This window comes from Rattus norvegicus, chromosome 4 (genome assembly GCF_021556685.1).
Source record: "Rattus norvegicus strain SHRSP/BbbUtx chromosome 4, alternate assembly SHRSP_T2T, whole genome shotgun sequence".
Classification (NCBI taxonomy): domain Eukaryota; kingdom Metazoa; phylum Chordata; class Mammalia; order Rodentia; family Muridae; genus Rattus; species Rattus norvegicus.
Genome location: NC_141537.1, coordinates 129,417,164 through 129,429,802, shown reverse-complemented (window position 1 = coordinate 129,429,802; position 12,639 = coordinate 129,417,164). Strand labels below are relative to the sequence as shown.

At 41.4% G+C, this 12,639-nt stretch overlaps 1 protein-coding gene across 1 annotated transcript in view; it reads left to right on the top strand.

Annotated features, from left to right (window-relative positions):
• Suclg2 (succinate-CoA ligase GDP-forming subunit beta) overlaps positions 1-12,639 on the top strand; it is a 259,106-nt gene that overhangs the window by 143,051 nt on the left and 103,416 nt on the right. Inside the window, 1 exon segment of the mRNA NM_001100750.1 lies at positions 9,522-9,664. Coding sequence (NP_001094220.1) covers positions 9,522-9,664 — 143 coding nt within the window.

Genomic DNA, 12,639 nt, shown 5'->3' with positions numbered 1-12,639 from the left:
CCCTTCCCTGCCAAGGGTATTCTTTTTCCTCATTTAAAGAAGGAGTGAAGCATTCACATTTTGATCATCCGTCTTGAGTTTCGTTTGTTCTAGGGATCTAGGGTAATTCAAGCATTTGGGCTAAAAGCCACTTATCAATGAGTGCATACCATGTATGTCTTTCTGTGATTGGGTTAGCTCACTAAGGATGATATTTTCCAGTTCCAACCATTTGCCTACGAATTTCATAAACTCATTGTTTTTGATAGCTGAGTAATATTCCATTGTGTAGATGTACCACATTTTCTGTATCCATTCCTCTGTTGAAGGGCATCTGGGTTCTTTCCATTTTCTGGCTATTATAAATAAGGCTGCGATGAACATAGTGGAGCACGTGTCTCTTTTATATGTTGAGGCATCTTTTGGGTATATGCCCAAGAGAGGTATAGCTGGATCCTCAGGCAGTTCAATGTCCAATTTTCTGAGGAACCTCCAGACTGATTTCCAGAATGGTTTTACCAGTCTGCAATCCCACCAACAATGGAGGAGTGTTCCTCTTTCTCCACATCCTCGCCAGCATCTGCTGTCACCTGAGTTTTTGATCTTAGCCATTCTCACTGGTGTGAGGTGAAATCTCAGGGTTGTTTTGATTTGCATTTCCCTTATGACTAAAGATGTTGAACATTTCTTTAGGTGTTTCTCAGCCATTCGGCATTCCTCAGCTGTGAATTCTTTGTTTAGCTCTGAACCCCATTTCTTAATAGGGTTATTTGTTTCCCTGCGGTCTAACTTCTTGAGTTCTTTGTATATTTTGGATATAAGGCCTCTATCTGTTGTAGGATTGGTAAAGATCTTTTCCCAATCTGTTGGTTGCCGTTTTGTCCTAACCACCGTGTCCTTTGCCTTACAGAAGCTTTGCAGTTTTATGAGATCCCATTTGTCGATTCTTGATCTTAGAGCATAAGCCATTGGTGTTTTGTTCAGGAAATTTTTTCCAGTGCCCATGTGTTCCAGACGCTTCCCTAGTTTTTCTTCTATTAGTTTGAGTGTGTCTGGTTTGATGTGGAGGTCCTTGATCCACTTGGACTTAAGCTTTGTACAGGGTGATAAGGATGGATCGATCTGCATTCTTCTACATGTTGACCTCCAGTTGAACCAGCACCATTTGCTGAAAATGCTATCTTTTTTCCATTGGATGGTTTTGGCTCCTTTGTCAAAAATCAAGTGACCATAGGTGTGTGGGTTCATTTCTGGGTCTTCAATTCTATTCCATTGGTCTATCTGTCTGTCTCTGTACCAATACCATGCAGTTTTTATCACTATTGCTCTGTAATACTGCTTGAGTTCAGGGATAGTGATTCCCCCTGAAGTCCTTTTATTGTTGAGGATAGCTTTAGCTATCCTGGGTTTTTTGTTATTCCAGATGAATTTGCAAATTGTTCTGTCTAACTCTTTGAAGAATTGGATTGGTATTTTGATGGGGATTGCGTTGAATCTGTAGATTGCTTTTGGTAAAATGGCCATTTTTACTATATTAATCCTGCCAATCCATGAGCATGGGAGATCTTTCCATCTTCTGAGGTCTTCTTCAATTTCTTTCCTCAGTGTCTTGAAGTTCTTATTGTACAGATCTTTTACTTGCTTGGTTAAAGTCACACCGAGGTACTTTATATTATTTGGGTCTATTATGAAGGGTGTCGTTTCTCTAATTTCTTTCTCGGCTTGTTTCTCTTTTGTATAGAGGAAGGCAACTGATTTATTTGAGTTAATTTTATACCCAGCCACTTTGCTGAAGTTGTTTATCAGCTTTAGTAGTTCTCTGGTGGAACTTTTGGGATCACTTAAATATACTATCATGTCATCTGCAAATAGTGATATTTTGACCTCTTCTTTTCTGATCTGTATCCCCTTGATTTCCTTTTGTTGTCTGATTGCTCTGGCGAGAACTTCAAGAACTATATTGAATAAGTAGGGAGAGAGTGGGCAGCCTTGTCTAGTCCCTGATTTTAGTGGGATTGCTTCAAGTTTCTCTCCATTTAGTTTAATTTAGCAACTGGTTTGCTGTATATGGCTTTTACTGTGTTTAGGTATGGGCCTTGAATTCCTATTCTTTCCAGGACTTTTATCATGAAGGGGTGTTGAATTTTGTCAAATGCTTTCTCAGCGTCTAATGAAATGATCATGTGGTTCTGTTCTTTCAGTTTGTTTATATAATGGATCACGTTGATGGTTTTCCTTATATTAAACCATCCCTGCATGCCTGGGATGAAGCCTACTTGATCATGGTGGATGATTGTTTTGATGTGCTCTTGGATTCGGTTTGCCAGAATTTTATTGAGTATTTTTGCGTCGATATTCATAAGGGAAATTGGTCTGAAGTTCTCTTTCTTTATTGTGTCTTTGTGTGGTTTAGGTATAAGAGTAATTGTGGCTTCGTAGAAGGAATTCGGTAGTGCTCCATCTGTTTCAATTTTGTGGAATAGTTTGGATAATATTGGTATGAGGTCTTCTATGAAGGTTTGATAGAATTCTGCACTAAACCCGTCTGGACCTGGGCTCTTTTTGGTTGGGAGACCTTTAATGACTGCTTCTATTTCCTTAGGAGTTATGGGGTTGTTTAACTGGTTTATCTGTTCCTGATTTAACTTCGATACCTGGTATCTGTCTAGGAAATTGTCCATTTCCTGAAGATTTTCAAGTTTTGTCGAATATAGGTTTTTATAGTAAGATCTGATGATTTTTTGAATTTCCTCTGAATCTGTTGTTATGTCTCCCTTTTCATTTCTGATTTTGTTAATTTGGACGCACTCTCTGTGTCCTCTCGTTAGTCTGGCTAAGGGTTTATCTATCTTGTTGATTTTCTCAAAGAACCAACTTTTGGTTCTGTTGATTCTTTCTATGGTCCTTTTTGTTTCTACTTGGTTGATTTCAGCTCTGAGTTTGATTATTTCCTGCCTTCTACTCCTCCTGGGTGTATTTGCTTCTTTTTGTTCTAGAGCTTTTAGGTGTGCTGTCAAGCTGCTGACATATGCTCTTTCCTGTTTCTTTCTGCAGGCACTCAGCGCTATGAGTTTTCCTCTTAGCACAGCTTTCATTGTGTCCCATAAGTTTGGGTATGTTGTACCTTCATTTTCATTAAATTCTAAAAAGTCTTTAATTTCTTTCTTTATTTCTTCCTTGACCAGGTTATCATTGAGTAGAGCATTGTTCAATTTCCACGTATATGTGGGCATTCTTCCCTTATTGTTATTGAAGACCAGTTTTAGGCCGTGGTGGTCCGATAGCACGCATGGGATTATTTCTATCTTTCTGTACCTGTTGAGGCCCGTTTTTTGACCAATTATATGGTCAATTTTGGAGAAAGTACCATGAGGAGCTGAGAAGAAGGTATATCCTTTTGCTTTAGGATAGAATGTTCTATAAATATCCGTTAAGTCCATTGGGCTCATGAATTCTCTTAGTCTGTCAACATCACTGTTTAATTTCTGTTTCCATGATCTGTCCATTGATGAGAGTGGGGTGTTGAAATCTCCCACTATTATTGTGTGAGGTGCAATGTGTGTATTGAGCTTTAGTAAGGTTTCTTTTACGTATGTAGGTGCCCTTGTATTTGGGGCATAGATATTTAGGATTGAGAGTTCATCTTGGTGTATTTTTCCTTTGATGAATATGAAGTGTCCTTCCTTATCTTTTTTGATGACTTTTAGTTGGAAATTGATTTTATTTGATATTAGAATGGCTACTCTAGCTTGCTTCTTCTGACCATTTGCTTGGAAAGTTGTTTTCCAGCCTTTCACTCTGAGGTAGTGTCTGTCTTTGTCTCTGAGGTGTGTTTCCTGTAGGCAGCAGAATGCAGGGTCCTCGTTGTGTATCCAGTTTGTTAATCTATATCTTTTTATTGGGGAGTTGAGGCCATTGATATTGAGAGATATTAAGGAATAGTGATTATTGCTTCCCGTTATATTCATATTTGGATGTGAGGTTATGTTTGTGTGCTTTCAATCTCTTTGTTTTGTTGCCAAGACGATTAGTTTCTTGCTTCTTCTAGGGTATAGCTTGCCTCCTTATGTTGGGCTTTACCATTTATTATCCTTTGTAGTGCTGGATTTGTAGAAAGATATTGTGTAAATTTGGTTTTGTCATGGAATATCTTGGTTTCTCCATCAATGTTAATTGAGAGTTTTGCTGGATACAGTAACCTGGGCTGGCATTTGTGTTCTCTTAGGGTCTGTATGACATCAGTCCAGGATCTTCTGGCCTTCATAGTTTCTGGCGAGAAGTCTGGTGTGATTCTGATAGGTCTCCCTTTATATGTTATTTGACCTTTTTCCCTTACTGCTTTTAATATTCTTTCTTTATTTTGTGCGTTTGGTGTTTTGACAATTATGTGACGGGAGGTGTTTCTTTTCTGGTCCAATCTATTTGGAGTTCTGTAGGCTTCTTGTATGTCTATGGGTATCTCTTTTTTTAGGTTAGGGAAGTTTTCTTCTATGGTTTTGTTGAAGATATTTACTGGTCCTTTGAGCTGGGAGTCTTCACTCTTTTCTATACCTATTATCCTTAGGTTTGATCTTCTCATTGAGTCCTGGATTTCCTGTATGTTTTGGACCAGTAGCTTTTTCCGCTTTACATTATCTTTGACAGTTGAGTCAATGATTTCTATGGAATCTTCTGCTCCTGAGATTCTCTCTTCCATCTCTTGTATTCTGTTGGTGAAGCTTGTATCTACAGCTCCTTGTCTCTTCTTTTGGTTTTCTATATCCAGGGTTGTTTCCATGTGTTCTCTCTTGATTGCTTCTATTTCCATTTTTAATTCCTTCAACTGTTTGATTGTGTTTTCCTGGAATTCTTTCAGGGATTTTTGTGTCTCCTCTCTATGGGCTTCTACTTGTTTATTTATGTTTTCCTGGAATTCTTTCAGGGATTTTTGTGTCTCCTCTCTATGGGCTTCTACTTGTTTATTTATGTTTTCCTGGAATTCTTTCAGGGATTTTTTCGATTCTTTCAGGCATTTTTGCGATTCCTCTCTGTAGGCTTCTACTTGTTCTCTAAGGGAGTTCTTCACGTCTTTCTTGAAGTCCTCCAGCATCATGATCAAAAATGATTTTGAAACTAGATCTTGCTTTTCTGGTGTGTTTGGATATTCCGTGTTTGTTTTGATGGGAGAATTGGGCTCCGATGGTGCCATGTAGTCTTGGTTTCTGTTGCTTGGGTTCCTGCGCTTGCCTCTCGCCATCAGATTATCTCTAGTGTTACTTTGTTCTGCTATTTCTGACAGTGGCTAGACTGTCCTATAAGCCTGTGTGTCAGGAGTGCTGTAGACCTGTTTTCCTCTCTTTCAGTCAGTTATGGGGACAGAGTGTTCTGCTTTCCGGCGTGTAGTTTTTCCTCTCTACAGGTCTTCAGCTGTTCCTGTGGGCCTGTGTCTTGAGTTCACCAGGCAGCTTTCTTGCAGCAGAAAAGTTGGTCTTACCTGTGGTCCCGAGGCTCAAGTTCGCTCGTGGGGTGCTGCTCACGGGCTCTCTGCAGCGGCAGCAACCAGGAAGACTTGTGCCGCCGTTTCCGGGAGCTTCAGTGCACCAGGGTTCCAGATGGTCTTTGGCTTTTTCCTCTGGTGTCCGAGATGTGTGTGCAGAGAGCAGTCTCTTCTGGTTTCCCAGGCTTGTCTGCCTCTCTGAAGGTTCAGCTCTCCCTCCCACGGGATTTGGGTGCAGAGAACTGTTTATCCGGTCTGTTTCCTTCAGGTTCTGGTGGTGTCTCAGGCAGGGGTCCTGCCGCTCCTGGGCCCTCCCCCACGGGAGCCCAGAGGCCTTATACAGTTTCCTCTTGGGCCAGGGATGTGGGCAGGGGTGAGCAGTGTTGGTGGTCTCTTCCGCTCTGCAGCCTCAGGAGTGCCCACCTGACCAGGCGGTTGGGTCTCTCTCTCACAGGGTCTGGGGGCAGCGAGCTGCTGCGGGCCGGGATCCGCGGGTGTGGGACTTCCGGTAAACACAGAACGTGCCCGGTCCTAGAGGAATTCTGCTTCCCTGTGTCCCAAGCTCACCAGGCAGCTTTCTTGCAGCAGAAAAGTTGGTCTTACCTGTGGTCCCGGGGCTCAAGTTCGCTCGTGGGGTGCTGCCCACGGGCTCTCTGCAGCGGCAGCAACCAGCCCGAGTCTAGGATTTTATCCGATTTCTGAAACGCTATTTCCTAATTGCTGGTAAAATAGGCATTTTCTTATGGTGTCATTGTGAAAACAGTTTCAAAGCTCATTTTGATTGACGGTCACTGATTTATAGCAGTTTTCAACTCTGGCACTGCTGAGCTTTTGAATTGGATGATCTTTTGTTCTTGGAGAGGTGTCCAGGATGTTAGGGTCAGTTGTATTCCTCTCCTCCAGAGAGAGCTGCTAGCTGTGGAAATGTAACAATGTGAGGAAATTGCCCAGATGTTTCCAGGTGTCTGTGGTGTACAAAAGCACTCCAAATAAGAACTACTGATAGGCCGGAGAGATGGCTCAGTGGTGAGTGCCCATTGTGCAAATGGGAAGATCTGAGTTTGGATCCATGGCACCCACATAAAAACTGGGCGCGGTAGCATGTGGTGATAGCCACAGTTCTATGAGAGTGGGAGGGAGTTGGATTGGGGGTGCTTGCTGTCCTTCTAGTCTAGACAATTATTGATTGATCTCTAGATTTATTGAGCAACCTATCTTAAAAATGAAGTACAGAAGCAATAGAGAAATATACCCCACACCAACCTTTGGCCTCCACATACATGTACATGTGTGTTTATACACATATGCCCATGTGAATATATATATGTATTAAAAGAACCATTGATTTAAAGCATCTCAAATCTTTTTAGTAAAAGTGACAATATTCCCTATGCATTCAGCATCCATCCACTAGGAACTGTTGTGTAACTGTGCTCTGAGATAAAATTACTTTTTCAAAGTGTTCTAGTTCCCTTTCTGTGGCTATGACAAAACATTCTGACCTAAAGAAATTTAGGGTAGGAAAGTTAGCTTATGGGTCCATCATTGAGGGAAAAGAGGGCAGGAACTTGAAGTAGTAACCACGCTTGCAAGCTCAATTGCTAGTTCATTCTTATACAGCCCAGGGCCACCTGCCCAGGGAATGGTGCCACCCACAGTGGGCTCTCCTATATCACTCATCAATCAAGATAATCACACACACACACACACACACACACACACACACACACACACACACTCGCCCATCAAGCCAGTCAGATCTGGATAGTCCCTCTGCTTAGACTCCTTTCCCAGGTGAGGTGACTAGGCCGTGTCAAGTTGACAGTGCTAACTAGGGCACAGAGGAAGGAGCAAAGGACATAAATTCTAATCATTTCACTAACATTTCAGATTGAATGGTAACCAATTGCCAAAATACTTTAATTATGCCAGTTTATTAATCAAACAATGGGCTCCATCATAGTTCTCTAATTTAGAGAAAATGGCTTATGCAGCTGAGGTAAGATGGGCCTGTAGAGGCAATACAATTTCAGTTATTGTCCATGGCTTCTAGCATTTGTGATTTATATGCTTCCAGCCTAATTGCACATGACTGTGTTTCTGCTAGAAACAATTCATTGCGCTAGGAACTGAGGTCTTCATTTTAATGGAATTAAAATAAAAAAGATTTGTTGTTCATTAAAACAACAGCATCATTAGATTAAGAAGTGAAGAGACTTCAACAGTTTGCTGCTCGGTACAATGGAGAATGGCATCCAATTACAATCGATACCTAAAGCACCCGCTTTGTTAGGGCGTGAGGGCGCGCTCTCCGCACACTGTGGATCACTTACACCCTCATGGCTGCAATAAGTAAATGTGCTTATAGCATGTAGGCATGTGGGAAGGGGACAATACAGGGCTGGGTTTCGAACAAATTAAATACAGACTTTTCTGGATGGATGTTTCTGACAAACTCTGATTAACAGCACCGCACACTACTTGAAGATCTTTTATTATAAATACCCGTTTTATGACGGACAAGGCATACTTTATTTGCTGAGCTTGGGCCTGGGGACAGTTTAACCCACCCCAGGTTACAGGTCCCCTCTCCCTATTTTTAATTCCCCTCCCACCTTAATTAAGGTAGCCACAGTTCCCAGGCTTGCCTCTGGGATTCCAGGTGTTTTACCCTGAGTAGTTTGCTGAGTTTCTGCACCTTCCCCTTGTCACCCGAGGAAAGTAATTCTGTAATTAAGCATAAGAAGCCAATGAAGTGCAGTTGGTCAGTAAACCTTAGCTCTAAAAGGCAGGATGCCAGTGTAAATCATACACTAGTTCTTAAGAATGACCCTAATTGTCCTACTTTTGTTCTGAGTTGAATATTGGGTGAGGAAATAAGATCTTGTATTAAGTTTTGTGTTTACTTTTTAAAATTATTTTTAGATAATGTCAGATCCCTCCAGTCTTCGGTTACAGTTACTGGGTGCTGGGAAGTGAATTCAGATCTTGTGGATGAGCAGTACATGCTCTTAACCACTGAGCATCTTTCCCACCCCTTGTTTTTGCTTTTTGAGGCAGAACTGTACTGTGTGCTCAGACTCTCCTGGTACTTACTGTATAGCTCCGGGTGGCTTGAACTCAGGCTTACCTGAGTGCTAGGGCTCCAGTGATGTACCACCAGGCTTCTTACACTAACTTACAGGAGAAGGAGCATTGAGACCTGCAGGTTAGGGCCCTCTTGTTTGTCTTTTGAGTTGCTGTCAATGAACTCTTACAAAAATGCATACTCGAATTTCTTTCTGCAAAGGAAGAGGAGACCAGTTAGATGATGATTGAGTCCAAAAGACGGCACATTCAGAGAGCATCAAGGACAAGCTAAGCATTGCTCTTAGTTCACATAATTTGAATGGCTAGCCATTCCCCACAGCCATAATTCTTTTGGCCCATCCTTCTGCCCATACAAATCGGTTCTTTTCCTTAACCTGTGTTTTGTATTTAAATTATTGATGACTCCTCCTCATTTCTCTTTGTGTGCACGCGCATGTGTGTGTGTGTGTGTGTGTCTGTGTCTGTGTATGTATGTGTATATGTATCTGTGTATGTGTGTGTCTGTATGTGTGAGTATGTGTGAGTGTGTGTGTCTGTGTATGTGTATGTGAGTACATGTGTGTGTGAGTGTGAGTACATGCGTGTGTGTGTGAGAGTGCATGTGTGTGTGAGTGTGTATGTATCTGTGTATGTGTGTGAGTGTATGTGTGAGTGTGTGTGTCTGTGTGTGTGTCTGTGTATGTGTGTGTGAGTGAGAGTGCATGTGTGTGTGAGTGTGTATGTGTGTATGTGTGTGTGTATGTGTATGTGTGTGTGCATCTGTGTGTGTGTGTATGTGTGTGTGTGTATGTGTGCGTGTTTATTCTTTAGACACACATATCCTGATTGATAACCATAAATCAGATTATGAGTTGAATCCCAATTCAGGGCACAGATTGGTCTAGAAATGATAGTGTTTTCATTTGGCGCTCTTGTTCCCACCCCATTTTCTGTGCTATTTAATGTTTCTATGTCATGTGCTATTTGCATTTCACAGTGAATGGTGCTGGATTGGCCATGGCTACTTGTGACATCATTTTCCTGAATGGAGGGAAGCCAGCTAACTTCTTGGACCTCGGAGGTGGTGTAAAGGAGTCCCAAGTCTATCAAGCATTCAAACTGCTCACATCTGATCCCAAGGTAACGCTTCTTTAGTGGGGAGATGGCATAGTGATCAGTTTCCTTCCTCCAGATGATACAGCTTGCGGCCTGCTGCTAAGAATGACAAAGGCAACATATGTTTTGTAGCCTTGGGTGTAAATCCTGCTATCTATCTATTGCAGTACACGATAATTTGAGTTTTGTCAATTAAAGGGTTATAAGCAACTCCTGGGTTTCATTTCAGAACTGCTCACAAAGTCTTGGGAGGTGGAAGAGAACACAAAAGACAGTGTGTTGAGTAATGCTGTGCTGTCTATTGGCATGTATTTGGGTAATTGATATCAAGTCTTAGTCCTATGCTTACATGAATTAGGGACTCAGCCTCACATTTCTCTTACAAAGATCCTGAAGATATCACCAGAGTATTAGAAATGTATATAATTATGGGATCACATGTCACAGCGTGTAATGTATGGAAAAAATAATAGCCTCACTGTTTCTGTAGGTGGTTTAATCTGCAGTCTTAATTATGACACTTGGTGACATACAGATTAAGTAGTAAATACTAAACATAGTTTTCTAAATTCCGTTGTCAACTTGTGTAAATCTTTCCTATTTAACAGTGTAGCAGAGTGGAGTGTAGCACGGCTGTGACAGGCTAAGGTGTTGCAGGTGTTTAATGAGTTCTTGGCCAGTTCCTTGCTTTGCTGTAATTGTCATTTCTTGGTCATCAGGGATAACAGGCTTAAATTCTATTCTTACATACAATGTTTCCATTTTTTAAAATTTGTACTTTCCGTGGTTTTCATTTAATTCTCATAACTGGACTTGGGGGCTAACTGTATGCCATATTCATTTGTATTAAACTTCATTCAAGAGTTATTAGCCCAATATTTTTACAGCATTCAATAAATTTTGTTGGTTACTAAATTATTTGAAAACATAAGAATTCTAGGCCAGCACTAATGGAATGGAAACAAAACAGTTGTCCCCACCCTCACCCCCACTAGGACGTGCACTACAGCTGGCTTCCTGTTGGTACTTCTCAGTAGTATTGTGATGGCCATAGCCTGTTGGGTTCACATGCAGAATGGTTCCATAGAGTCGATATCCTTGTCAGAACTTCTCGTGCATCAGCAATTGCTAAGGATGATTTACCTCACAATTTGCTAACTCTTTTCTTCGGATTCACAAGACAACGTTAAGATGTTATTACTTACTTCTCTTCAGTTCTCCAGTGTTGTCCAGGAATAGCAAAGCCAGTGCAGTCTAAGGCACTCATCCCTCAAAGTTATCTGGGAAAAGATCTGGTCCCACAGCCAGTGTTGTCCAGGGTTTGTTGGTCATCGTGGCGCTTCCACCCTGTTGCTCAAACATGCCTTCTTTACACTTCCTTATAAGAGCAGAGGCATTTTCCTCCTTGAGATCCCCACATGAAGGGCACGCAGAAGGTGCCACAAACATGTGCCTGGCTCTCTGAACCAGGAGGTACCAGGACATTGGTCGGAATAAAGCCCGGTCTGTCAGCACCTGCGAGATGGCCAGCTGCTGAGGGCGCAGTCCACCAAGACGAGCAGCACAGCTTTTCTTTGGAACATCTCAGTAGCTATTCTTGAATTTTAACTTTATAAAACTCAAGGGTGTAAGGGATTTTAAAAAATGACGTGCACATCCATTTTTGTTGTTTTTGTTTAAATAGTCTCCTCAAAAAAATGTGACTTTACCTTATGGAATATTTTCAAGTGCTTGGAGTGTTTCAACTTTTTTTTGAGATTGGCTGTCATCCTGGGTTGGATAAAGGGATGTAGGAGTTATTTTCCTCACACTATATCAGGAAAATGAATGCATAGCTCATCTCCCAGAACATTCTCCAAACCTTGAAATTTCTAAGCTGGTTAAAAAAGTATGGAAATTAATTTGTGTTTTCAATCCTTGCAAGTCAGAGAACAGTAGAGGGGGGGAAAAAGACAAGACAAAACACAAGCACAGAGGTACAGATGAGTTGATTCTGTTTTACCAAGAAGCGGCTTGTAGTTCTGGTGGTAGTTATCTCTGATAGAGCCCTGTCCACCTGCCTCGAGAGAGTGCTTCCAAGAACTAACGTGCAGCTAATTATTTCAAAGTGCTGTCTTGTTAGATGTAAGAATTAATTCACTGAAACTCAGAATTACCAGTGGCTTGTTAGTGTTAAATAAACTTAAATCAAATCCAGTCTTCAATATCTATAAGTTTTTGTAACAATATAACTTTATTGGTAAAGTAATAAACATAGTGTCACTTAAGGAAAATTCGACAGATTCTGTTCTATCCAGTGTCAGGCACACCTCTGAATTAATAGTACATTTCCTTTTCTGGCCTAGGACACCTAAATGCTGGTTTTCATGTTTTAATACAAATATCTGCATAACAATCTACATATTTATCTATAGCACATGGCACCGAATTCCTCTTGAACTGTCTAAACCAAGAGTCTTCAGGAGAGCTCAGTTATTCAGCTGATTTCACATGAAATGTATCACTCAGTGTCTTGTTCTTGTATTTTCCATCAGGGCCCAATTGGAGAGAAAGGAAATGGGGTTTGTCTGCTGCTAGGGGCGTAGGTCTCATCTGATCTTCATCTCGATTTGCTGAACTTTGAACAGGATTCCTAATCACAGAAGTAGACATGACAGAAAGCAGAGTTAAGAATCTGGATACATTTCAAAGAAAAGTCCTATATAGAATGTTGTCCTTGGTTCTTTGTTTTTGTGGTTGGGCTTGTATCTGATTCTGCTTAGAATTCCAGATACAGCGTCTGGCCTGTGTAAGTATCTTGGTAAATGAATAAAGCAAGGCCGGTTGGTACGCTTTCATCAGTGAGCCCTCTGCTGGCCCGTGTTAACAGTCTGTTAGCCTCTGGGGACCTTCCTGTGAGAAGCAAAAGTAGGTGGCAGTATTAGTGAGGTACCTGGCTGGCCCGGACTGTGCTCCCTGCTTTGTTGCCAACTTCAGAGTGCTTCTTCCAGAGCCCTTCA